At 39.3% G+C, this 24,873-nt stretch overlaps 1 protein-coding gene across 1 annotated transcript in view; it reads left to right on the top strand.

Moving 5' to 3' along the window:
- Window positions 1–20,697, top strand: part of unc5db (unc-5 netrin receptor Db) — a 107,107-nt gene extending 86,410 nt beyond the window's left edge. The window contains exons 13-17 of the mRNA XM_040154839.1: window positions 5,157–5,384; window positions 11,379–11,528; window positions 14,488–14,652; window positions 17,301–17,479; window positions 20,022–20,697. Coding sequence (XP_040010773.1) covers window positions 5,157–5,384; window positions 11,379–11,528; window positions 14,488–14,652; window positions 17,301–17,479; window positions 20,022–20,283 — 984 coding nt within the window. The 3' untranslated portion in view covers window positions 20,284–20,697. The remainder of the gene's footprint in view (window positions 1–5,156; window positions 5,385–11,378; window positions 11,529–14,487; window positions 14,653–17,300; window positions 17,480–20,021) is intronic.
- Window positions 20,698–24,873: the final 4,176 nt, after the last annotated feature.

Raw genomic sequence — 24,873 nt, 5'->3', positions numbered from 1 at the left:
ATGCCAATTGGTCAGTAGGTGTGCTGTTTGTTTACTGAGATTATTAGCAGCTGCTGCAGGACAGCTGGGTTCCATATAAAAATGCAAATTGAAACCACTTAAACGCAACTCACAGTTTAACACTATGACAGTACAACGCGCAAAAGCTACACACACATACACATTAACTTTACAAGTTAGAATGACATGATATTCAGCAACACAACACAAATAGAAATAGACAAGCTCTGACAAAATAATTACCTCTGCAATTCTAACACTTTAATTATCTGTACTATCATCAAGACAAAGGCTTTTCTTGATTACTCTTTCCTTCTTGAGCAACCTGCAATAGAGTGAATTCCATTCATACATCACTCATATAACTGTACATTGGACTTTTGATCCAGCTTTGAGCAACAGTATTATGACCACCATTACGTATCTAGTGAATTAAATCTATGTATCAATGCAAAAAGTTACATTTATGTACCAAGTGTAAGGGGTTTTTATCATAATGATATTTCTGACAAACACAAGTAATCAATACAGTGATCTGTTTTACATCATAACATTGTAACAGGTGAAACATGCAACGCATGGAAAAGATATTTGATTTTGATTAACAGTAAAGACATTTTTTACAATTTTTGATTTATCTAAATAACCCACAGAAGTACTAGACCAAACTGCTGGCCAGCAAACAGTAAACTAGATTGGGTTGTTCAAACAAATCTAGTGGAAAGTTTCAAACATTTGTTGCAAAACCACTTCCTTCTAAGCTGTTTAAATTTGAGCTGGCTTTAAGGTACTTCATCTGGCTAATCCACTAATCTTGCTTTTCTGACACAGAGCTTTTCCCTATACATAACACACAGAGATGAGATCGATATCAGTCTTCTTTATCACATAACGCATGCAAATCTTACATTGCCAAAATACAGAAAACAGAAGTTGCAGGTTCCCTCATTTGCGCTATCTTCTCCCATGTCCATTTTTTAAATCTCTTATCTGGGATGCCACCTGATGCTTCTGCAGATTAGAGACCACGCCAACTCTCTTCAGGTCATTCAGTCAGATATTAAAGAGCTCCTCTGCTGACGTCTTGCTTGCTTACAGAGGTGTCACTGATTTCTGTCAGTAAGTATTTCTTCTTCCTCCTCATTTTCAGTTCAGGCTCATGTTTACCTAACCCTGCCCTTTATAAGCATTCTTGGTTTGCTATTGTGTAATAAAAAATGATTTCTTTTCAGTGTAAGAGGGCAATTTGTGTTGTGAATGAAGAATGGAAGGGGACCGGAGGGAATATGAATGAATACAAGACCCATGTCGCTTTGAGATTTTTCCTCTAATATTAAAAGGGCACAGAGAACGTCAGAGTTTCCTGGTTAAAAATAATGACTTACCATTGAGGTCCTAACCTAAAGAGAAAGAGAGAGAGGAAGGTTTTGAGAATGCACAATACCTGTCACTTCAGGGTGCCATTTAAATACCCTTATAGTATTTCAGCTGTCATTAAAATACACGCTACCCACAGAAGACTCCTCAGCACTCCCAGCCACAGGATAATATGATTCAGTGCCATATTGCGCTGTGTTATAATGTGCTTATGAGGATGCAGAAAGCATAAGTAAAAAATGCGTAATCATATAGTGTTCACAGAAGGAAGCCCAACACCTGACATGAATGGGGCTGAACACAGTGGTAACATTTCTCACTTTATGTTGCATCTCCTTGAGCAGTACAGTGCCTGATTATAATACACAAGCTGGTAAACCAGCAGAAAATAAATTGGATCCAGTGTATGCATGTTTTTTGGCTCCATACTATATCATACAAATTTTTTTATCCTGATGAACTGTGATACAGTTCTGTTCTGGTCAAAAAACAAGGTGGGTGCTATTCTATATTATTGTCATTGTCAAATCCCATGAATAGACCTAAATCAACAATGTGCTAGTCTGTTTCTCAATACTTTTCAACCTGTACACATACAAGTGAAACGCACAATCTGTAATTTTCTGCCGCTAGGGGTCTCCCAATCAAAACAATAATCATGGGATCATGGGAGTTGTTGTCTTCACCACCATTGCCTTCATGACAGTCAGCTACTACTGGTTAGGATTCCTTTAGTGTCAATCATTCAGGAAGTTTTTACTGGGAGCCGAATTATCTGCAGAGCTTTCCTCCTCTCCAAAACAAACAGAACAGGTGATTAAAACTTGTATAAACACCAAAGAATAAGCAGTTTCACGTTACAAATCGTCCTGGAGGGGCTGCGAGCCGAGCTGCCACCAAAATTTGTTAAGATCCAGCCATTTTTATTAATAAAATCCTTGATCTGGTTAAAATATAAAGTTAAAAACGACCAGTTTCTAAAAAGTCCATTGTAAACATGTGGCTTACAAAAAAACCCATTTTGACCACTTGTGGCAGTCAACCACAACGCTGACTCATGTGCAAAGGGGATACAACGCCATTGACAGAAAACCAATTGAAATAGGTCATTGCCTTGATTACGTTTACGAGTTACAAAGTCTTTGAAAATTGCTGGGAAGATTTGGGATAATTTAAGTACACAAAGAGTTAAGTAACACCAAATCTTCAAGATGAACTGAGTATTCTGATTCACTGTCACTGACCAAATTACTCATTTTTTGCATTGGAACTCCATGATTTTGTATACCAGAGATTTTCAAACTTTGAGGTGCATCCGTGAGGTTAGTTGCTGTAGGTTGACCTGCTGATTTTGCATCACAATGGTCAGCAGTAGCAGCAGCAGTGGCTGTGACACACATCTCATGGAGGATATTAAGGTACTTTAAAACCCTTAGTGCCCGATAACTGCAATTTGAGTCAGAACTCGCACTCCTTCTCACTGTCACACCTCAGTTGAGTTATGAGCCGATGGTCATTGCAAAAAAACGTCCATAAATCCACATAGAAATCACTGAAAAAAGACGCTCCTTATTGCTCAAAATCTTGCCTTAGAAGCATCACATTTTTAAGTTTTCTTCACTATCAGAGTAATCTAGTGATAGTTGTCTGTACATTCATGGGTACATTGCCAACAGGAACTGCTAATAGCTAATTCAGCATACTTCAATGCTAAACGAACGCCTCGTGGCTGTAGGTTTATTTCCAAAAATGTCAAACTATTCCTTTAATTAAAAAAAAAAAAATGTCTTTAATTTCCTAAAACGGCTTTTGTAGTTTCGTTTTTACAAAATGCAACTCAAACAGGAGGAAAGAGTATGTTTGGGAAAACCAAAAAAACTCTTACCACAAGGTCATTTAGCTGCTCCAGAACAGCTACTATATGGACCTTATGCTCAACTGTAGTTATGTAGCTAAAGCTGTTATAAAGGAACCCAGCAGTGAATGAACATGTGGTGCTTTGCTGTCTTGCAGGCCATGATGACTGCTGGTAATGCACCTTTTGATTGCCGCATTGCCAGTTAACTTGTGATTATTTGTGAGGGAATAAAAATTGCTCCTTGGGCTGTGTTTAAGCACGCCGTTTGGTCTCACAGCTCCTCATTTAATTGTGTAATCATATGGATTTCACTGATTTTATCTGCTTGCTTGGATGGGGGTTGCAACATACTGTGTAACAATATTGGGAGACCGCCTGGATAGTCACAGAAAGATATCTGAAGGTGAATTTTGTGCAGTTTACCTTCTCCCTGAATAATTCTAATGCATCAAAAGCCCACCTTTTGCTTCTCAATTAGATTAAAATAAATCTCCACTAATCATATATTTTACCTCATTTGCAGCTTTTGTTCAATTATGTTTTCCTTGAAGTGAAGTTTGGAGTTTTCACTGGAATTGGTAGATTGATTGGTCACAATGAGCCACCCAAGAGTACTTGAAATAGCATTTGCACCAGCCGACTCATACTTTGTCAACACACAGACTGAAGTTAGCACTTTCCAATACTTAGAACTTGTGTTAGTCCTGTGTTCTATTTCTTATGATGAAAAGAAAAGAAAAGAAAAGCAGCACTTCATTCCAGTTGGAAGTGCTTCCTAGCTGCCGTTGCCAACACTCTGTATTGTTCATAATGACTGTGTTGTGTTCTGCTATATGTACTAACACCATCACTCATGCAGGGAATGTTTGTTTATTTCTCAGGGCACTACTTAGAACCTGTGTGGGTTTTTGCTTTGTGATTTAAACCTTTGTTATGTTCCCTATACCATTATTCAACAGCAGTGTACCAGAACTCAATCCATAATAAATTCAACTGTACGTTGAAGTTCATTTGCATGCTTTCCTAGTCATGATATCTCTGCAGCTTTGGGCATGAATATTAAGTTCCGCAACAGACTTCAGCAACAAAATGTGGGCTGTGTTGGATATCAGTTTCCTATCACATTCCTTCTGAGCAATTAAAATGAAATGTTTTAATTAACTAGAGAAACTTGAAATTGTTTCATAAACACGCCTGTATTTATGAGATGATGTGTGACCACCACGGACATATTTGACATTTAATCACATTGGGGACTGTCATTATGCAGTCAATTTTGGATTAATACCATTATTTTTATGCAAAAATTTATTTAATATGTATCTTCTAAATATTTCAGTCTCCACACAGTCATACTGTGGCTCATAAAATTAAAACTTATTTAAATCCAAACCCATATTTCAATGTTACATATATCATCAGTGGAGTTTTCCCAAGAACATTCATGGTGGAACACATGGAATGGTCCGTGCATATTTTGTGTTTGAGGTCTAAAAATGTAATATCAGCAAGTCATCTTTTTGGAGTGTTCCATCTTACTCTCAACAGCAGACATGTTAAGAATAGTCAGATGAATGATAACAGAGGAAGTACCGATCTTTCTTTTTTTTTTTAAGCTATCATTATTGGGCTTTTTCTTGTGCAGTTTTCGCCTTTAAAAAAACACTAAAAGAATATCTTTTTATATAGGAACAGCATTTAATAATAATAATTGATTATAAATTATCTAAAATCTCTCTCTTTGTATAATTGATCAATTATGCAAGTAATTGCAGAGAAAGTGAATGAAAAAACTATATCATGTGATATGTTGTAGCTGAGAGTTATGGAGTTAAACATCAGCAAAAGCAACTTTAGGCTGCTAACATCACGAAGATACAAGCCGTGTCTTCATGGGGACCACCTCTGCTCTTCTTTGCAGGAAGTGATGTCAGTGGAGGAGGAGTCCACGTCATGTTACTGCCTGATGGACTCGTCAAGCTGCCACCTACTGCTTGACCAACCAGGCTCGTACGCCCTAGTGGGTGAGCCCCTGACGCAGGCTGCCGTCAAGAGGCTGAAGCTGGCTGTGTTTGGGAGCATGGAGGCCGGCTCCATGAACTACAGCCTGCGGGTGTACTGTGTGGACGATACACCACACACCTTTCAGGTGGGGAAGGACGCTGGTTTTTCCGTTTCGTTTATCCAACAATGGTTGACTCATGTATATTTTCAGCAGCTCTGTGTGTCAAAGTTTTCCACATTTATTCATAAAAAGCTTGACTTCATTTGTTTATTCTGGAAATGACTTTTAATTGAGACTTCCTTTTTTAGCCGTATTTATATGTATGTGGGGATATAAGGATGATTTTTCAAATTTTGCAGATGTGTGTAGACTGTGTGTAGTAAAATGTGCAGCCCTTTGGAATGCTGCACACAATGCCTACATAAAATATGACCTAAAGGTTTAGTTTACCTGCAGCTAATGGCAGAACATTTGCAGGATAGACCTAAAGCTGCACTAATCGATATTTTTATATGAACAATGGCTCAAAATACTATGAGTAATTTCAAAGGAGTTACAGTAATGAACCCACAGAGAATTATCACCTGACTCTGCATTTCCCCTCATTTCTACAGAGTGTTGTAACTTTTAGCTTTTAGCTCTTTTAGCCCATGGATGTTTTGTGACACAGAACTTCACTGTTTGAATCATTCTCACAGCCCATTAAGACGACATGTTAAACACTAGTCTTTTCCAATCTATTTCCAAGCTGCTGCTCTGCACTGCTAAAACCCTGATTTTATAACTGTGACATTGTCTGACAAAAATCACCATATACATAAAGACAACAGCTGGGCTGTGATTTTGGCTATATTTACTTGTAAAATGATCACTAGAGAAAAAGTTAGAATCTGATTCACGTCTGTGTCAGCTGCCGTCAACTGAATGAGACGCATAGAGAGGTGAGCCTGCGGAGGGAAAGCCTGACCTCGCACTCGCATCGCAATAGCGGTGACTGTCTTCTACAGAAAGTAGCTAACGTTTGTCCAGAAAGTCTCTAGACTTGTCTCAGTGGCCAATGGGGAAACTCTAACAGTTGGCTAGCCAACCAATGGTGTAACTTCAGCACTCACTCAGTCAGTCAGCGAGAGACATTCGCATTTATAAGGCTGGTCCCACTGTTGCAGTCCAGCCAGAAATGTAACATCTGATGACACCATAGGGAAAAAGCTCAATAGCACCACTCCTAGACAGGAATTGGATTTCAAAAACAGATTCAGTACACATGTAAGCAGTCAGACGAAGAGGCAAACAAATCTTTTAGGGAGAAGGCAGAGGATGAGGTCAGGTAAACTAGGAGGGATCAAAAACCCAGGAACACTAAATACTGGGAAAAACTGCTGCAACGATGAACTGGCACAGAAACTAAATATACTCGTGAGGGGAAGACGATGAGAGACAGGGGAAACTAACCAGGGCGGGGCAGACAATCACGCAGGCGGCAATCACACAGGGTCAGGAAGTTAAGTAGGTGAGTATACCAAAATAAAACAGAAAAAAAAGGAGGAAGAAATGACATAAAGAAAAACATAACCAAAGGAGCAGAGCGGGGCATGACAAAACTGCTCTGATAAACTCATTGTACAAAAAAGCAGAAAGAGGTGGTGGTCACAGTGGAGCATTAGCAGCTGAAGAGACAGAAATTTCCCTCCGAATTTAGCAGAGACTGAACCGGAGCTATAAGAAGAGTGAATATTGGATGTCCAGGAACACGACTCCAAGTGAATGGTGATGTTTCTCTGTGTCTGCTGAATATGAAATTAGGCAACTGTTTGCTAACATGTTCGGCATATAAACTCAAAATATGTCAGTGTAGAGTCCGCAGCTTGTTGGGCTGCCCCCATATGGCCAAAAAAATCGAAAATGAATGCAAATTAAAAAATGAACAGTCCAGAATTCAAACCAGCACACTCAGCAGTCTTTTTGCAGCTGTCTAGCACCACTTTCACTCCCTGACCTCTTTCACAAAAACATGAGGATGCATGGTTCCACTTTAGAGATATCTACTCTATTAGCAAGTTCAAACTGTAGGTCGTGGCCTAGATTCAGACTGAACATCTTCAGCTCTCTGAGGGAGCAGGGACCGCAAAATCTGCTCTCTACCAATACCACTTCGAAACAATATTTCAGAGCTGTCAGCGGGGAGTCTAATAGCTTGACAGATTCTTTTCCAGTGGATTTAATAGACTGAGACAAAGGCTTCCGTACTGTAATCACTGCCATTGAAATGTTAACCAATTATTCTTCTTTTGTTTTGTTTGACTTGACTATCCTTCAGCGACCTATAGGGTTTTTAACCATGGAGATCTCATCATTGAACATCAGGGAAATCAAGCTTCCTCATCTCCCCAGAGAGACTAGACTAACAGGAGAGCTGAGCTGCGAGCCTCGTGACTGGCTCTGCCTCCCGACCGCCTTTCTGTCATGTCGCAGCCGTCAGTGGCAGCTGGCTTTAAAATGCATTCTGGATTTGGTTCATGAATTCCCAGCCTGCCGAGCAGATGCCAGACTTTTGCGTGTCCCCTGGGCTCCTGTCTGTTAGCACCACATCTCTGCTGTGTGTTTTCTAAGCTCCGGCACAAAGTCAATTACAGACTGGATTCTGGATCAACAGGAAGCCTGATGCAATACAAACAAGCATGTGAAGGAGGCATTTTCTTCAGCTGAGAGCAAGAGAGGTTTATGATTGGCAGAGTTCTGTCATTTTGTGTGGTGCTGCTGTCTCTTTTAAAACATACGTCTTCAACAAGTCAAAGTTTCTGATTATTCACAGAATATTTAAATCGATGCAAATAAATTGTTCTCCTAATCTCTTAAATTCATCTTGAAATTTGCAGTTTAAGTCTTTAAATCATCAAAATGGTCAGAATTAGTTTTGTCTCAGTTGTGACAGCGAAGGAAGGGAAGGTGTTGTTGCTTAGGAATGGGCAGAAATAATAAACCCTCCACCAGCAAGTCCATTTTCAAGGTTACAGCATTCAGGTCATATTCAAGAGACAATGGGTAGATGCCTCCTACCTGGAAATACCATCTATATTAGTATTCTGCTGGCAGGTTTTATGTTCAAGTGTAAATGCTACAAGAAAATACTGTTCACTTCAACCTTTAGCCTTCCGCTCTGGTGATGGATCATTTCTACAACGTCCTTAATTCCAACATCATGAAGAAAAAAATATTTTAAATGGTGAACAATATGAGCACTGATCGTGACTGTGTTCATCCTTACAATAGTCATTTTGGAGAACCATATTTCAGAATGCAATGGCAGGATGCAACAACACCTCTTTTTTGAGTTCTCAGCTTTGGCTAACTTTACAGTATTCACTTAGCTGTGAATCGTGTCAAAAAGCAGATGAATCAACAGTCACAGTCTATAGAGAACTTAATTCATGACATGACAGCCTCAAACGTGGGAACATGAGCACAAATCCAAGTTGGCTTCATGTTAGGCTGTACAGGAAAAACCGTAGAAATAAGAAGGGTCCGACTTCACATATGAAGGACCCCAGCTCTGCAAGACAATGGGAAGAGAATAGGGACCCCAGGCACCAGTCGCATCACTACCTTTAGCTTTCGTTGTTCCTTTTATTTAAACAGATTTGAAAACAGCCATGTTTGTCTACTCAAGACTTTACACAGTGTTAATGTAGTGATTTTTGTCAAGTAAAAACTAGAAAAATATTCCCTCTTTTAATGTGTTAGGTGTGAAAGAAATAATATGCTTAATTAAAAAGAATGCAACTTGGTTGTGACAAAATGTACCGTGATATTAGTCTGTTGAAGGAGCGATCATTTATGTTAGCCCTATAAAACCACATGGAATATAATATCTCTGGAATCAAACAGGAAACATAAACCTCTCTTGTGTTGTCAGTGCCAGCGTTTGATTCAGGTGAACTTTGTGTGCCTGAACTCAAATTCTAGATAACGATACAGTAACTTCATCGGCGAACACAAAATCACGGCATACAACAAGCGAATCTTTAACAGAGCCCTTGCTGACTAATGTTTAATGTCAGGATTAAGTTGGATATGAGAGTAAAGTTGTTCCATAGAAGGACAGACGCATGGTGGCAGTTTTCTCAAGCTTTCGGTCTTACTTTAGAACCAGCATCAGGAGCAGGCAGAGGTGACAAGGGAGCAGATAAGTACCAGGTGTGCCAGCTGACTGCTCAGGTACGTCAGGTAGGCTGATGATGGCTTTTAAACCACTGTTCAAGGAAAGGTTTATATGTGCTGATAGCAACAGCTTCTTTAAGCAGTAATATATCCCAACATTCACTTTGATCAGTTACTTCAGTGTTGTCGTAGATTGTCCTCCACATGAGTTGCCTCCAGCTTGGCTCCAGTTAGGGAGTCAAACCTATCAGGAAGTTTTACAGTGTCAGCTATTTAAATTCCTTGCATGATGTCAGATGTTGATATACAGCATGGCAATACTGAGTTCTTTTGAATGTTCACTAACTCTGGAAATCCGGCAACTCTCAGTTTAAGTTCCTTTCTACTCCCTGTTTTTTGTACTTGTTAATGTTAAAATACTGCTGCTAATTACAGATGTAAAAATTATATCTGCCCAGTACTTTAGGATTTATTTTATTTTGCTTATAGCAGATTTTTTTTACACGGAGGACACTGTTACTCTCTCATCCATTGGCTCAGCTCATAGACCTCGGGTCCAAAGACATCAGGTCCACAGTTGGACCTTCTTGAAAGAAATCCAGCGTTGTCTGGTTTCTTAACTGCGACCAGCTTGAAAGCTGTACATTTAGTAAATGAAAATACTGAATGTGCTTCAGCTCAGACAGGATGCAGCTGGCCAGAACTGATTATTTTCATCATTGATGAATCAACTCATTTCTGCGACTAATCTTTTGGAATGTAAAATGTCAGAAAACTGTGAAAAATGCCTGTCACAAGTTCCCAGAGTCCAACATGACGTCTGCAGATGTCATGTTTGTTACAGAAGTCTGAAACCTGAAAAAAGTTATTCTCTTCACTATCACAGGGAGGCCAAGAAAACCAGAGAATATTCACATTCAAGAAGCTGGAACCTGACAATGTTTGGCATTTTTGATTGAAAAATTATTTAAACAGTTTATCAATTATAAAAATTGTTGCAGATAAATGTTTTGTTGCTAGACTAATTAATCATTGCTCGAGCCCTCAATACATAAAAATAACAGCAGACTATTATCACATTAGAAGATTAAAAGCATAATCTTTGGCTTCCACTCTGTATTAGTGGCACTGACAACAGAATTTCTAGACTTGTGACTGGACGCCGTCATTAACCTCTCTACTTACATTTTCATGCAGACAGGCTTGTAGCTTGGACTGTTTCTCAAAATATTTTCAAACACAAATGCACGTCTGTTGTGACGTCAATTCAGCCACTTTGCCAACAGTTGATTATTTTCACACATGCAGCAAAAACAATATGCTTTTTTGCATGCATACATGACAGTGTATACACTAGCATACATAGACATGCTCTTGCACACACAGACACATAGAATGGTGTTAGTCACAGCTCTGTTCCCTGTCTTTTCCTTTTTTGATTGAAACGGCTAAGGATAGACAGGCCAGACTCTGAACCATCCCAGAGTCTAGGGACACTGAACATGATGACAGATGAATACCTGCAAGCAGCCATCAAAGTGCTCTTTCATTATCACAAAATCAATTTGGGAGATGGATGTTCGGCCCCCAATGCACGTGTTTCCGCTGCATTAAATTCAAGCTTCAATCTGTCCTGTTGAGGCTGCGAATGCGATGCTAATGTGAGAGCACGAGTTGTAGGCTTTGTTCAGTGGAGACTTGACGTCACTTCTTGGTGGCCTGTTTCTGTGTTAATATTTGTGAAGAGTCAATTAATGGATTTGACAGAGGAAAGGATTAGCAACAGGTGCTCGTGCTGATATGCAAAGGCAGTGTACATTTAAAGGAAGGAAGAAGATTCTTGTGTTTTTGTTTTTGTCTATATCATCTTTCTCTCTCATCCCCTTTTTTCTTTCTGACCCATTTCCTTCCATTCCTCTCCCTTATTCTGACTTTGCTTTCTCTGATCCTTCGCTCCCCTTTCCCTCCTTTCGTCTCCAGGGAGTTGTGGCTGCGGAGAAAACCAGAGGGGGTCAGCTCCTCGAGGAGCCAAAGATGTTGCCTTTCCGAGCGAACACCTTCAGCCTCCAGGTGTCCATCCAGGATGTTCCCCAGTTCTTGTGGAGCATCAAACCCTTTACCACATGTCAGGTAACCAGGGAAATAACTGACAAGAAATTAAATCAAAACATAGATCTGATAAAAAAGCGCTAATTTGTAAGATCTTGTTTTTGCTGCTGGGAGCTAATTACTGTGGTGCTTCTGTAGTGTTCCTCTCTAACTTCACTAATCAGTCAGTGTGAGGAGAACTGTGACGTGTTTGTGCTTGTTTGTTGTTAAACGCTGGAGTTGGCACTACTTGCTCTGTGTATTGTACGATGTATTTTACTGTAATAACACCAATAACGCTCCTTTAAGGGATTTTATAGTTGTAATGTTTATTAAAGTTAATCAATCCTCAACTAATATTTATGTGAATTAAACTGAATTTAATTTTTCCCCAATGGGATTATAAAACACCTTTAGAAGACATCAGTATTTACAAAAAGCCCAAGTAAACATGACAAAATAATAACTAACAGCAATAATAATGATAATGCACTCATTACAGATTCAGTTATTTCACCAACTTCTTTTGTTTTCACAAAATAACTGCACTAGTTAAAGTTCTCACTTTCAAATAACCACTGTCAGTCATTAATATCCATCTGCTCACCTGTATTCTTTATGTCAAAAATTGACATAAATTGACAAGAATTGAAAAAACATCTCAACATTTCCAATACAAAGGCCAGAGCGCAGCCTGGACAAACTCAACTTTCTCCTTCCAAAGCTGTATACCAACTCTATTCAGTATGAAGAAGCAGTATATCAGCTCTTATTAGAGCACAGAATAGAACCTGTCTCTTCAATGAATTATAGAAAACTAGAAAACCCATTTTATTTCTGATTTAAATCTGATTATTCATTTTATTAAATTAAATATAGATCATTTTCTTACTTACTAATAAATGATCAAGTCTGCATTTATAAATGTTATCAAGTGATTAGTATGGTGTTTTTCATGAAAAAAATCTGACTTATAGACTGATTTGTTATGAGAACTAACGTAATGTATTTTACAGATAATTGGGTAACACTTTGTGATACAGCCCACGGTGTCATTTCGTCATATGAATCGGGTACAAATAAAATACTCCAAGTATTTTTGTAAATACTGGGTACCTACAGGTACAGCACTGGAAACAAAACTGAAGTTTGGAAAAATGCTTTTAACAACCATGTTCTGACTAGACCGTACTTAAAAGAATTCAAGTAATAATAACTAGCTGCCTCAATAAAATTTAAAATTGCCATCTATATGTTATATCATTACATTACTTTATTACAGTGCTAGTTTTTCCTCTTCACATGACAATAGAAGCCTACCACAGCTGTGCAGTTGAGAAAGGTTCGCTTGCTTTTTACGCCACCCTGTATAGATCCATTTTTTCACCTTGTCCTTATTTCAAATCATACAGTGAAGTAGAATAAATAAACATGACATAAATACATCCCTGGAGCGTGGGTGTAGCTGTCTGCTGAAGGCAGAGCTGTAAACTGGGCGCCCCTCACCCCTATCACAATAAAGTTTGTTAATGTGGGCTGTAGTATAATGTGAGGCTGTTCTCCCATTTTTCCTCTTTAATTACACAAAAACATGGTTGTTAACTGCATTTTTCCAAACTCCAGTTTTGTATCCAGTATTGTACCTGTAGGTACCCAGAATTTACAAACGCACTTTAGTATAGTACATCCTATTTCTCCTTTCTCTTAAAATGTCCAGTTGTTCCTCCCTTGTTGCCCATAGTGATGCTCTCTGCTAATGTACCTGCATTACCAATAATTGATACAGCAGTAGATTGTAAGGAGACAAAGTTATTATTGATAACAACCTTCAGAGTGTTAGGCTGTTATGTTTGCTATCCATTGTTGTCACCTATGCTCCTGCAAAGAAGACAAGGCAGGTCACATCTGAAAATCATTTCTTCTTAGCTCATAACATCATCTGGTTTTTTGCTTGCTCTCTGTTCCGGTTTGTGTGCAACACTTTGTGCTTTGAAACTGTTCTTTCAGCGTGAATCCTGCTGTCACCCACATTTCTCACATGAGGATCTTAAAGATGGACGCCCCCTGAGATTATTAGCTTTGTGGTTGTTTTGCTTGCAGGATCATTGGATGCAAACGGCGTTAGATAGAACACACTGCAGCAGTCAGCGAATGCTGTTTTGTATCAGTTGTTGCCATTTACAGAGCAGCTGAGCTGGGTACCGACTGTACTCTGTTGATGTTTGAAGATCTGAATGCAGGGTGAAAGCTCTGTGTTTCAAAGACACCCACAGCCTTATTTATGAGAATCTTGGGGCGGCAGACAGGCAGACACCGCGAACCTGCTCTGGTGGAGCAGGTGTAGAATAATAGCCGAGCGTATTGCCATACATCAAGTCGGCTTTTAGTGTTAAAGAGCATCCGAGCTTTCTACGTCCATCACCCATCCCCCTCCTCTGCCACCGCTCCCCGACTCCATTATCTGCTGCTGTGAGCTACGCTGGGCAGCCAAGATCAAAGCCACAAAGGTAAAGTCTTCGGTAGGCATACCGGCCATGGTCTTCACTAGAAATAGTTTACTGGTCACTTTTAATATGCAGATAAGACAGAGACGGTGTCTGGCAAAGGTCAAGGACGTTTCTTCACAGATGTGCCGTTCTAGAAATTAATTATACATCAAAGGCAGTCTTTTCTCTGTTCCCCGTATACCCACATTACTTACAGTAAGCAGCTTCTGCCATCACAGTTACTGTACATGGGATTTGGGCTATGTTTGTAAATGATGTAAAAGAATAGTTTCGTCGTGATATATAAAAATAATAATATTCTAGCCATAGAATCGTTGAGACTTCAAAGCCCACTCCTAGCTTTTATCTTGTTGTACATGAGTGGCTGTGCATGTGACAGTGTGGCCACATGTGGAAGAGAGAGCTGAATCATCTCATTCAGAGCATACGGTATGTTACCACTGCTGTCTACTGTGTTACGTCTCTGATGTCCCTCTATTCTTCTGCCACCTCAGGAATTCTCCTTCCCCCAAGTGTGGTGCAGCAACCAGCAGCCCCTGCACTGTGCCTTCTCTCTGGAGAGATATAGCCCTGCCACCACCCAGCTCTCCTGCAAAATCAGCGTGCGGCAGGTCAAAGGCCACGAGCAGATTCTGCAGGTCTACACGGCTGTGGCCGAGGTGAGGCTCAGCAGCTGTGGGAGGCGAGGGGTGGGGGGGGGTCACTTTCGCGCACAACCTTTATGTAACCTTTCTGGAGTGTGTCCACTGACAGCACGGCCAGCTCTCCTGAGCTTGCCTTATATACTAATAAAGCAAGGAGGACACGCTTGCTTTCTTTCTTTCCTCACACATTTATGCCAAACACAGACAACAGAGATCCAGCTGTTCGCCATGTTATGATATTTTAAACCTTTATTTGTCCAGGGATGCACATGTTCCAGCAACGTGTTCCGGCCTGCTTCACAACAGTCATACATCAGCCACTGAGCAACTGCACTGGAGCAGCTAGGAGTTAGAAATCCTCACTCAAGAGCACCTTGACAGTAGTTGTTAGGGCTGAGGAGAGTGCTGATCATTGATTTTACCAGACTGCTTTTTCACAACCACTCAAAAACGTGCTTGTCCTACCTCAGGACCACCAACACTATTTAAACTGATGGCGCGACAATCAGACACAGGTAAAATATTCTTTGCAATTATATTTTAAGGTTTGTTTTAATCCTGCCTTAATGATTACTTAGGGTTTGTCAGATAGGCAGAGGAAATGAAAGTGTTTATGGGAGCTGTGGTGGAATTCAAATCAGCAGCACATTGGTTTTGACACTTACAGTGAGCAGAGATGACCATTACAAGAGGGAGAGTCCACGCTGTTTTACGTTGTGGGTCAGGAGGCTTGATCAGTGTCATCTATCTCAGTGTCATGCAGAGCACCAACACAGCGGTTTTAGAGCTGCTTTATGCCAACACGAGTCATTAGTCAAGTTTCCGTCCAAAAGTACTTCAAATATTTACCAAATGTTCTAGAAAATCAGGTAAAGAATATGTGAATTAATAAGTGTTTACATCCACTATTGTTATGTGCATATCTGGAGGTGGGTACACAGTTGGTGGAGCTAATTCTCCAGTCAGGTGCCATTAAACCATTGGAGAATAAGTGGCTGACTGTCAAACTTCAATCAAACAAAGACAATGATGGAAATATTCTGTTTGTTTCATATATTCATTTAAGGGACATTACAGTCTCTTCACGGCTCCACACAGAACTGATGTTTTATCAGTTCCACCTCAGCTAAGAGTAAGAACTTTTTAGCGATTTTTTTTTTCCTCATATTTTGTTATGCACAAATTGAAAATTTCCATAAAAACTGAATAGAAGGGCACATATTGTTATCCTGTTTGGGGCTGGGCACTTTTTCAAACAAACCAAGTTTGAACTAAATTGAACTAAAATGTAATTTGTTTGAATTCCTTTGAATACATCCACATATCTTAAAGCAGGCTGTAGTATTGACGTTGTTCTGTTCATTCCGGTGCGTCCACTGCCTCACTTCCTTTAAGTGACAAGCTGACGTTAAAGTGAAACACTTAGTGTTTTATAACGTCAGCAACAGACTTTTGACCACAATTTTTCCTTCTATGGTGTTTAATCCAAAATGCCTCTGTACATTACTTCTCAGATGGTTTGATGTCATAATTGCCCTATATTGCTAGTTGTCTCCTTTTGGCGTTAGCAAAGCAAACGACAATAGCCTGTCTTACTGATGGGCAACAGGCCTTGCAGTGAGTGAGTCAGACAGCGCCTTTTACAAACACGCTCGTTCGAGCGCAAGGCATAGCCTGTTGCACTTATACTCTGGCAATGTTGAATTTGAACACATGATTACTATTTAAATCTTACATTTTTTCCCATGTGTCCTTTTTGGAGTAAAACGTGGTAGCGCTGTCTTGGGCATTTCCATTACACCAATTTAGACCCATGATGGAAGACAGGGGACAAGAAAGGCTTAATGCATCTACACTCTTCCTAATCATTTTTACTCATCTTCTTTTCCGAAAGAGGATTGACTGTGACTCATTCTTGTTAAGGCAGATTCATTATTTACTGTTGTTTCTATGCTTGTTGTTTTATATTTCAAATTTCATATGTGCACAATATGATGATTGGTACATTACATTCCAAACACTTCTTTTCCTGCAAAAAATGGCTGAATACACAGCTTTCATCTCAGTCCTCACATTTGAGTGTGTTAGAAGGTGCCCGCATTGGTTTGCACATATCATGATGTTGGCTGTCTCAAGTTTGGTGATGTGCTCACAGAGGAGGTATCTGTTTGGCAATTCTAGGAGCCAGTAACAGAAATTCAGAGCAACAAGTAAGATGGAGGTGTGTTCAACAAAGCTAGCCAGTGAATGAGCTGGGATAGAGGAGTTGTGACCAATGGAAGAGGAGGAAGCAGGTGTTCTAATGTTAGCAAACCAACCAGTCGTTGTTGGAATCCATTGTAACTGATCCAAATTCAAGATGACCACATCCTCTGTTTACCTAAAGGAGCAAACTCCAACCGTGTAAAGCCACGTTTTAAGACTGGTGGGTTGGGTAAATGATTATCAGAAGATAAATATCGCTTTAATTTCGAGAAGACAGAGTTTGAATTCATTTTAACTAACATGTAACTAACTAACTAACCTTTGTCTTATTTGTTTACAGCCTATGATGTTTTAAAATGTTGAACCAACCTGTCTGAATTGTCCTAATCCCAAAGTGAAATGCAAAATCCTTCCTGAACCCAGTGTGATTATAGTCTGTTTCTGTTCTATTGCTCCAGACTGAAAAGGAGTCAGTTCCATTTTTTATGCAGACAGACTGCACCATCACATCCCAGACGGGTCCCAAGGCCTTCAAAATCCCCCTGTCCATCCGCCAGAGGATCTGTGCCACCTTCGACACTGCCAACGCCAAGGGCAAGGACTGGCAACTCTTAGCCCAAAAACTCCACTTAGATCGGTGAGCGTATGATGTGCATCCTCTCTGAGATTGCATGATGTGTGTGTTCACCCATCTCTCTGTAATGGGCCTGTCGTGAACACACAATGACGAGAATGATAACAATCCTGCGAGTGTTGTTCACCTCCTGAATGTGGCTTTATATGAAGCTTGTTGCCAGGTACCTTTTATTCTGGTCTCTCTCAGCAGTAGGAGACAGGACTCATTATTTAACTGTAGAGCACATAACAGATTGTGTTGTCTGTTGCATGCTGTGGGATATAATGTGTTTTGTAGTTTTGTGCTGGCCTTAATATAACTTTGAAAATCAAATGCATCTCTAACATGTCTGTCAGTGTCAGCGAGTCTAATATACAATATATGATAACACTTATTACTTTATTGTCCTTTTATATCTAATAAAAATATGCATTTACGATGAGACACTATTCTAATGTTGACTCAGTCCATTTGTTGTCTTTGCTTGGTTTTAGCTTGTGGCAGCTCTAATCTCCTGTTGAGTGCATAATTCATGAGACGCTGGTATCTAAGAGTCCTTTGGGATTCCAAATTATCCAGATAAGCTTTCCTCTCCAGTTTGAACAGCTTTGAACTGAGCCGGATGTGACCAATGGCTGCAGCCTTTTACGCTGCTTGTTGTTATTTCTCTTGTAAAGTTCCAATGAGCAACAGTGAAACACTGCCTCCAGCTGGTCTCATCGCCTCATGATACAGAAAGGAATTGTACTGTATTGACATGGCAACAAACTCCCTTTTTCTTTACGTCAGCAGCACCTGAGAATTAAATCCAAACCGAAGCGTGTTTGCCAGTAACTACTCATCATTTATGATGCTAATTTATGATGGACTATAATCTTGATAGATTAAAAAAGTCATTCTTTTTGTTTTAGCTACATGTAAAACCAGATAGTTGTGTTTACAGCAGCAGGATAATCCAATTGTGTTAAATGAATATACAGTTACAGACATATATATTAATAGTCAACTAAAGGGGACCCAAGGGCCCCTATGGGTTTTGTTAATATTGATTTAGTACTGAAATATACTTAGATTGTTGTGCAACGTATCGATAACCATTTTTTATATAGGACAATGGAACCAGTGTGTGAAATATGAGGCGTCTTGGACCCCATACTGGACACCTCCTGAATAACAGCTTCTAGAGTTCTCAGACAGTAATTATTTTGTATTTATCTATACTGTGAAGTTTATTTGCATCTACTTGTCAAAATGTTTAATCATTTGCCCCTTTCCAAAGTAACATAACAATAATCATATTCTAATTATACTACTTACACCATTTGGCTGTGCTTTGTGGTATTTAAGACAACAGTGTAATTTATAAGGCATCTGCTGTGGTGCTGCCATGGAGCACAGTAGTTCCTGCCACTTTAAACCTTAGCAGTGGGAAGTGCTGTCAAATTGTTAGTGGGAGATATGGATAAATTCCTGTATCACAGTAAACCTAATTTTAACAATACACTGCATATTGTGGCTAATCCAGCCAATTAAATACTAACAAATCAAAGACGAACATCAAATTGCTGCAAATATTGTATAACAATCGATAACTCCTGCTCATTGATTTATAATATTGCCCATGTGGCAAACTAAAATCACAGATAATAAACAAAGAGCTACGACAGAATAAATGATGGTTTGAGTCCACCTGGGGACCCTCGTTTCCTGTCGTCGCTCTACTGGCTCTATGTAATAAAGGCAAAAAAATAATTAAGCACACATTAAAAAATGATTCTCATCTCTGATGGTAGATATATTTTTGCATATTGACATAGTAGTAGTGGCTACTGTATATTCGTTGGCATTGATCAAAAACCTGTGCCACATCCACAACTAGTCCAGGCCATGGTAGAAAGCTGCTCTGGTGGTCTCAAAACTCCTTATTTCTCCTGTGGAAAATGGTCCTTAAATCACTACATAGATAAATTATTAAAATGACACTATACTCACAGCATACCCACATTTAGTCAGAAAAGGTTGTCACATTTTCAACCTGTTTAACAGCAACATTTCTTATTTTTTCCTGGTATATACAATTTTTAATGTGGTGGTGTTGTAGAGCTGATTCTGTCTATTTGTTCAGAAAGCACTGTGCACAGGACCCACTGACCCACTGTTATTTACTGTATTTACTGAACATCATCGTACTGATTGTTGTATTTCACACACTGACCGTCTGGCGATATTCTATGTTTTTCTTATTCTGCCCAAATCCCATGAAAAGACCAGAGCCATTCACTGCAACGAGGATAACATGACCCTTATCCTTAAAGGTCCAAAGTTTTAGAACTACTGGCTTTGTTTTCTGTGCATAAAAATCGCACCCAACACTCTCTCAAATAAAATTAAAACAACAGATTCAGTTTGACTCATGTCTTTTACAAGATACATACATACAGAATCATGAGGGACATTGTCCATATCTGAAGCTAATATTAAACAGTTTTCCCCTGATTTCTGTCCCTGGGAGTGACCTATTCCTGCATTGTTCCTTAATCCAGCATTGTGTGTTCCTCCACAGAAATCTGGGTTATTTTGCAAAGCAGCCGAGTCCGTCTGCAGTCATACTGAGTCTGTGGGAGGCTCGCCACCAGGACACTGCTGACCTTGACTCTCTAGCCAGCGCCCTGGAGGAGATTGGCAAGATCCATTCCAAAAGCTCCCCCAAGGACCAGGATGAGCCGGAGTCGGACTTCAATCATATAAAAGCAGGCAGTCTGTGTGGAACGGGTAAACTAACAAGTGAGAAGACAGAGGACTCTGCTCCTGAATATACAGGCTGAGAGAAAATAGACAGAGAGTGAAAACTGACAAACATACATCTGTATACGTGCACAGCCAGTGATGGACAACACACTGTGGCGGTCCGCTGGAAGGTCATGAGGTTGTCGGTGAGTAGACGGTGCGAGCAGCCAACATGCCGACCAATCATAACAGGTCGAAGTGAGCCGATTCCTGCTGTGGATCTACCCCTCTCTTTTAAGAATCTGTCTGATAGACTGTAAAACTTTTTCTGCCTTTCCACTCAATTTTTAAATTAATTTTTAATGCATATGTTCTTTATTTGACGTTAAAGCTCTCCCCTGTATATTCATTTCCAGCTCAGAGGTTGAGTGGGAGAGGAGAGGTGGTGTTTCCTGAACTTTTCTGTCAATTATTTTCTGAATCTCTGGTGGAAATGATGGGAGCTCCTTTTCCCCAGGGACTGGTCCTGCCGTCTCCCCTCCTTTCCCAGCGGTCCACAAAGCAGTTGGACATAATTGCATAGAATTTCTTATATGCAAATATAACGTTATTCAAATGTGGCATCATTTCAGTGTCTCCTGTGTTGAATCTAATTTCTTTTTTTTCCCCGAACCGTATCCCCATGTCAAAGAATGACTAAGGACTTAGAAGCTACGTCTAATATTATAATTTTGAAAGGAAGCTGCTGATTGCTTAAGTGTTGTGATCGTGAACCTTTAAAGCCAAGTATCTCAAAATTTGCCCATTTTCAACTTTAAAAAAAATCCAAAAGATTTATTCTATAGGAAATTTGGCACTTCCAGTGTTACATGATAATGTATGTTACATGATAATTTATACAAAAAGTAGTTTTTATATAAAATAGTTTTAAAAAATGAAACATTGGCCCCAGTCTAACCTTGAAGGACAGCACAGTCAGATGGTGACTTCCCACGTGCGTACGGAAAAAACTGCAGTTTTGACAAATGTGGCAGAGTGAGATTTCCAACCATTGCATTAAAGTTCATTACAGTTTCCTCCACCAAGCGATAGAGAGGGAGGAAGCTCTAAAACATCATTTCCTGGCAGGGAGCGTGTCACCGCGTCTTATCACCCAATTCCCACCATTAACACTCGTCACATAGACCTCATATCAGGCCCTGACACACCCGGCCAAACAATTCCGTTCACATCTATGTACTGGGATGGAGGCAGAACTCTCACAGAAATAAGTATATATTAAATGTATGAGTATATTTTGGTTTCCTGTAGGCTAAATGACTGACTCATTTATTTATTCAGAGGAGAGCTAGACAGTTTATCACAGACGGGATTGAGCTGTGGAGGCAGGTTATAATTGTTCACTTCTAGAAAGCGAAAAGATGGATATTCTTGATTTTTATACAAACCAAACACTGAATCACACATCTGCACCTTTGAATGGAGTGTTAGCTACCTGGAGATTTGCGCCATTTCGCCCTCCCCATAGCACTCTGATGTTACTCCATGATTTGGTTAAACAGCACACAAAAATTAGGGGTGATTTAACAGATTTGGCTGTGGTAGAACCAATCTTTAAATAAACTATTTCCACAGACTGCACTGGTTGCTGTCTCTGCTGACCTGCTATAGAGAGCCGAAATGAGAGAAGTATTCTGGGCTCTGGTCCAGAAGGAAGAAAACTTCATTCACTGACATTTGTAACTACACTAATAACTAAATATCCAGTCTTGGAACAGAGTCTTACTCAACCGCATGTTGTTTCCATGTGTTTAGATAAGGAAGATAAAGTAGTTTTTTTCAGGCATGTCTGTTATAACAGCAGGACAGAGAGAACTGAACATTGTACCAGCTTTTAAACAACAGAGATCACAGCTAGAAAGTGGAAAATGACTTCAGAAGAGAGGTCAATTTTATGGACACAACCAAGTTGGTGTAACTTTAAAGCTGTAGTTTTTTCTTTGCTCACAAAGTAGTAATTGTTTAACTTTATTAAAATCACAATGGTTTCAAGCTCTAATAGCAACTGTTTTAGTGGATGCCAATTTGGAAAGTAAACCTCAGAAACATGTTTGTTTTTTTTCCTTCAGAAACACCAGTGAAAGAAATGTTGAATGAGAGACTCCATTGAGTTACTGAGGCTAGTGAAGCAGAGGCTAGCCCAGACGTGACTTCACGACCTTGGCTCTCTATAAGCCAGCACAGTACACTAAATGCATGTCCAGAGCAGCACAGCGAAGGTACACAATAGGTGGAATTATTACATTTATGTCGGTGGGTAAAAATAGATTTAGGTGGGTTTTCATAATTTGAGCTATGAGCTGAATGATAAACATATTGTTAGACACAATTTTATTGTTGTGTGACTTACGCTTTCTGAGAATGTCATTATCTCTGATGTCCATCGCAACTGAACAGCCCGGAATCCACTACACAGAGAGGACGTTCCTTGTAACTCCAGAACTTGCCTGAGAATCATCACATTTTTAAGTTCTCTTAGGTAGCAAAGTAATCCCGTGACAGTTGTCTGTGCATCCATGGCTACGTTGCAAAAAGCAGCGGTTAATGGCAAATTCAGCGTACTTAATCTTCAAAAAATATTAACAAATATAGGCCTAAAAAAAAGAGGATTCAAGTTGTATCCCACAACATAACTCACTGAATCCATGGCAACATTATACTTCCCATTTATTGTACATATATATAAATCTGGCAATACTGGTCACAAATGGGGTTACATGTACTCTAGGTCTGTGTTGTTATAGGCAAATAGAACACTTTTCACTAAGGGTATATTTTAGCATTTGGTGATGTAAAACACTCAAAATTTAATTGATTTTTGGTCTTGTAAAAAAAAATTATTTTAACTAATAAACAGAAAGTGGCTCATTTTAGGTGGCAGACTATGACATGCAATGCCATCTTGGTGAGCTACTGTTTCACCAGAAAACATCATGCCATACCCCTGGTTTGTTCATTACTGCAATGACTCTTACAGGTTTATTTACTCCCTATGTATCCTCAAGTTGGGGGTGTTTATGGTAAACGTGAGTCAACACTGTGGTTTGAGTGTGGCATGTCCCAGTATTATCAACCTACCTAAATTAAGGGAATAAGATTCTAAGATTTCTAATCACAGTACGTGGAACCATGTGCACACACACACACACACACTATGAGTAGTGTGGTACAAATGAACTCATAGGCCTGGAGAAGTGTCCTTCCTTCTGTGCACTGCCTGATTTGTTGCAGCACCCAGCTGAACCAATATTTGCTTATCCAGTCTCCAGTGCCTAAAAATTCGAAATCTCCTCCAATGTCACTGCTAATACTTTAAATTTCTACTGTATCATGCAGTCAGATAGAAGGACTTTCCGGGATATTTGGCAGACTATTACATAATGTGGTACTACACTGGTAGTATAACAGAATCAGAGACCATCTCTTCATCTTACTAAAATTAAAATAATACTTCTAATATAACTGACTTACATAATTGATTTAGATAATTAACCTGAACAAAGATAGGTTTAATCCTTACTATCAGCTAAATAAACTGAATCACAATTCTCATTTCTTGTCTACAAATCCAATTCTTCAACATTTCTATTCTAATTTAAATTCAGTTGGCTATTTTTAAGATAAGAGAGTTAAATGTATTTTGGATATGTCCCTCAGTGGTTTATCAGGAATGATAAGGTGATTTTGAATACATCACAGATCATTTCTGACCTTACATATGTGACTGGTTTCATCCTGCCACGATGAGGAACCATTTTTTTTATATCTCTCCATCATCTCTATGCATTTCCAATCAAATTGTATTCGTCTTTTATGTAATTAAAGCTGGTAAGTGAAGAATGTGAAAGATAATCTTTTATTTTTTTCCCCAATATTATTGTTTCCTTAATTGTGACTAAATGGATTCTCCTCTTCATTCCTGCAAGCAAAGAGTTTCAAAAATGGAAATGTGTGCTTTTGTAATGCTTAGCGGTGGCCTATGTTGCATCGAGAGCATCCTGTCTGTGCGGTACACCCCATCACACTTAACATTCATCTTCATTCTGGATGTGTTTCAGCTATGTCTACTGTATCTCATAAACGTGTTGAAATTCTGTTTTTTTTTAAAGTGAGCTCAAACACACACACACAAACAAAAACGTATTCTCACTATGTATAATGCTTTGGTGTAAGACTAACCCTCTTTCATGAGATAAAAAGTTCACTGTTGCGTCCATGATATTCTGTCACCTGAGTTGGTCGGTCCCATGCTCTTTCTTGCTTCACGCATGGCCTTCGGCTTCATATCACTATTCTTGTGCCTTGTTTAACTACTGTAAATGGTGAATGTTGTAAAGTACAGATGGGGATGAAAAAAGAACAATTAATCATACATACATACATTTAAAGGTATTAGTTGAGAAGTATTTAAGATTATAATATTGAATAGGCTGCAGAGCTTTTCTAGTGCTGAACATCTATGTTTGGTAATGCCAGGGCAGCTTTGTGGTATATTGTATCTATAATTATGGACATTTTGGATGTTTTCTGTACAGTAGAATTTGCAAATGTATATGCAGTCTTTTGGAAATAAATGTACAGTTGAAAGATCTCAACTTGTCTAAACACTAGTTATTCTACATTATGTA

Source organism: Xiphias gladius, chromosome 19, assembly GCF_016859285.1.
Source record: "Xiphias gladius isolate SHS-SW01 ecotype Sanya breed wild chromosome 19, ASM1685928v1, whole genome shotgun sequence".
In the NCBI taxonomy this organism is placed as follows: Eukaryota; Metazoa; Chordata; class Actinopteri; order Istiophoriformes; family Xiphiidae; genus Xiphias; species Xiphias gladius.
This window is presented reverse-complemented; position numbering and strand designations above follow the sequence as displayed.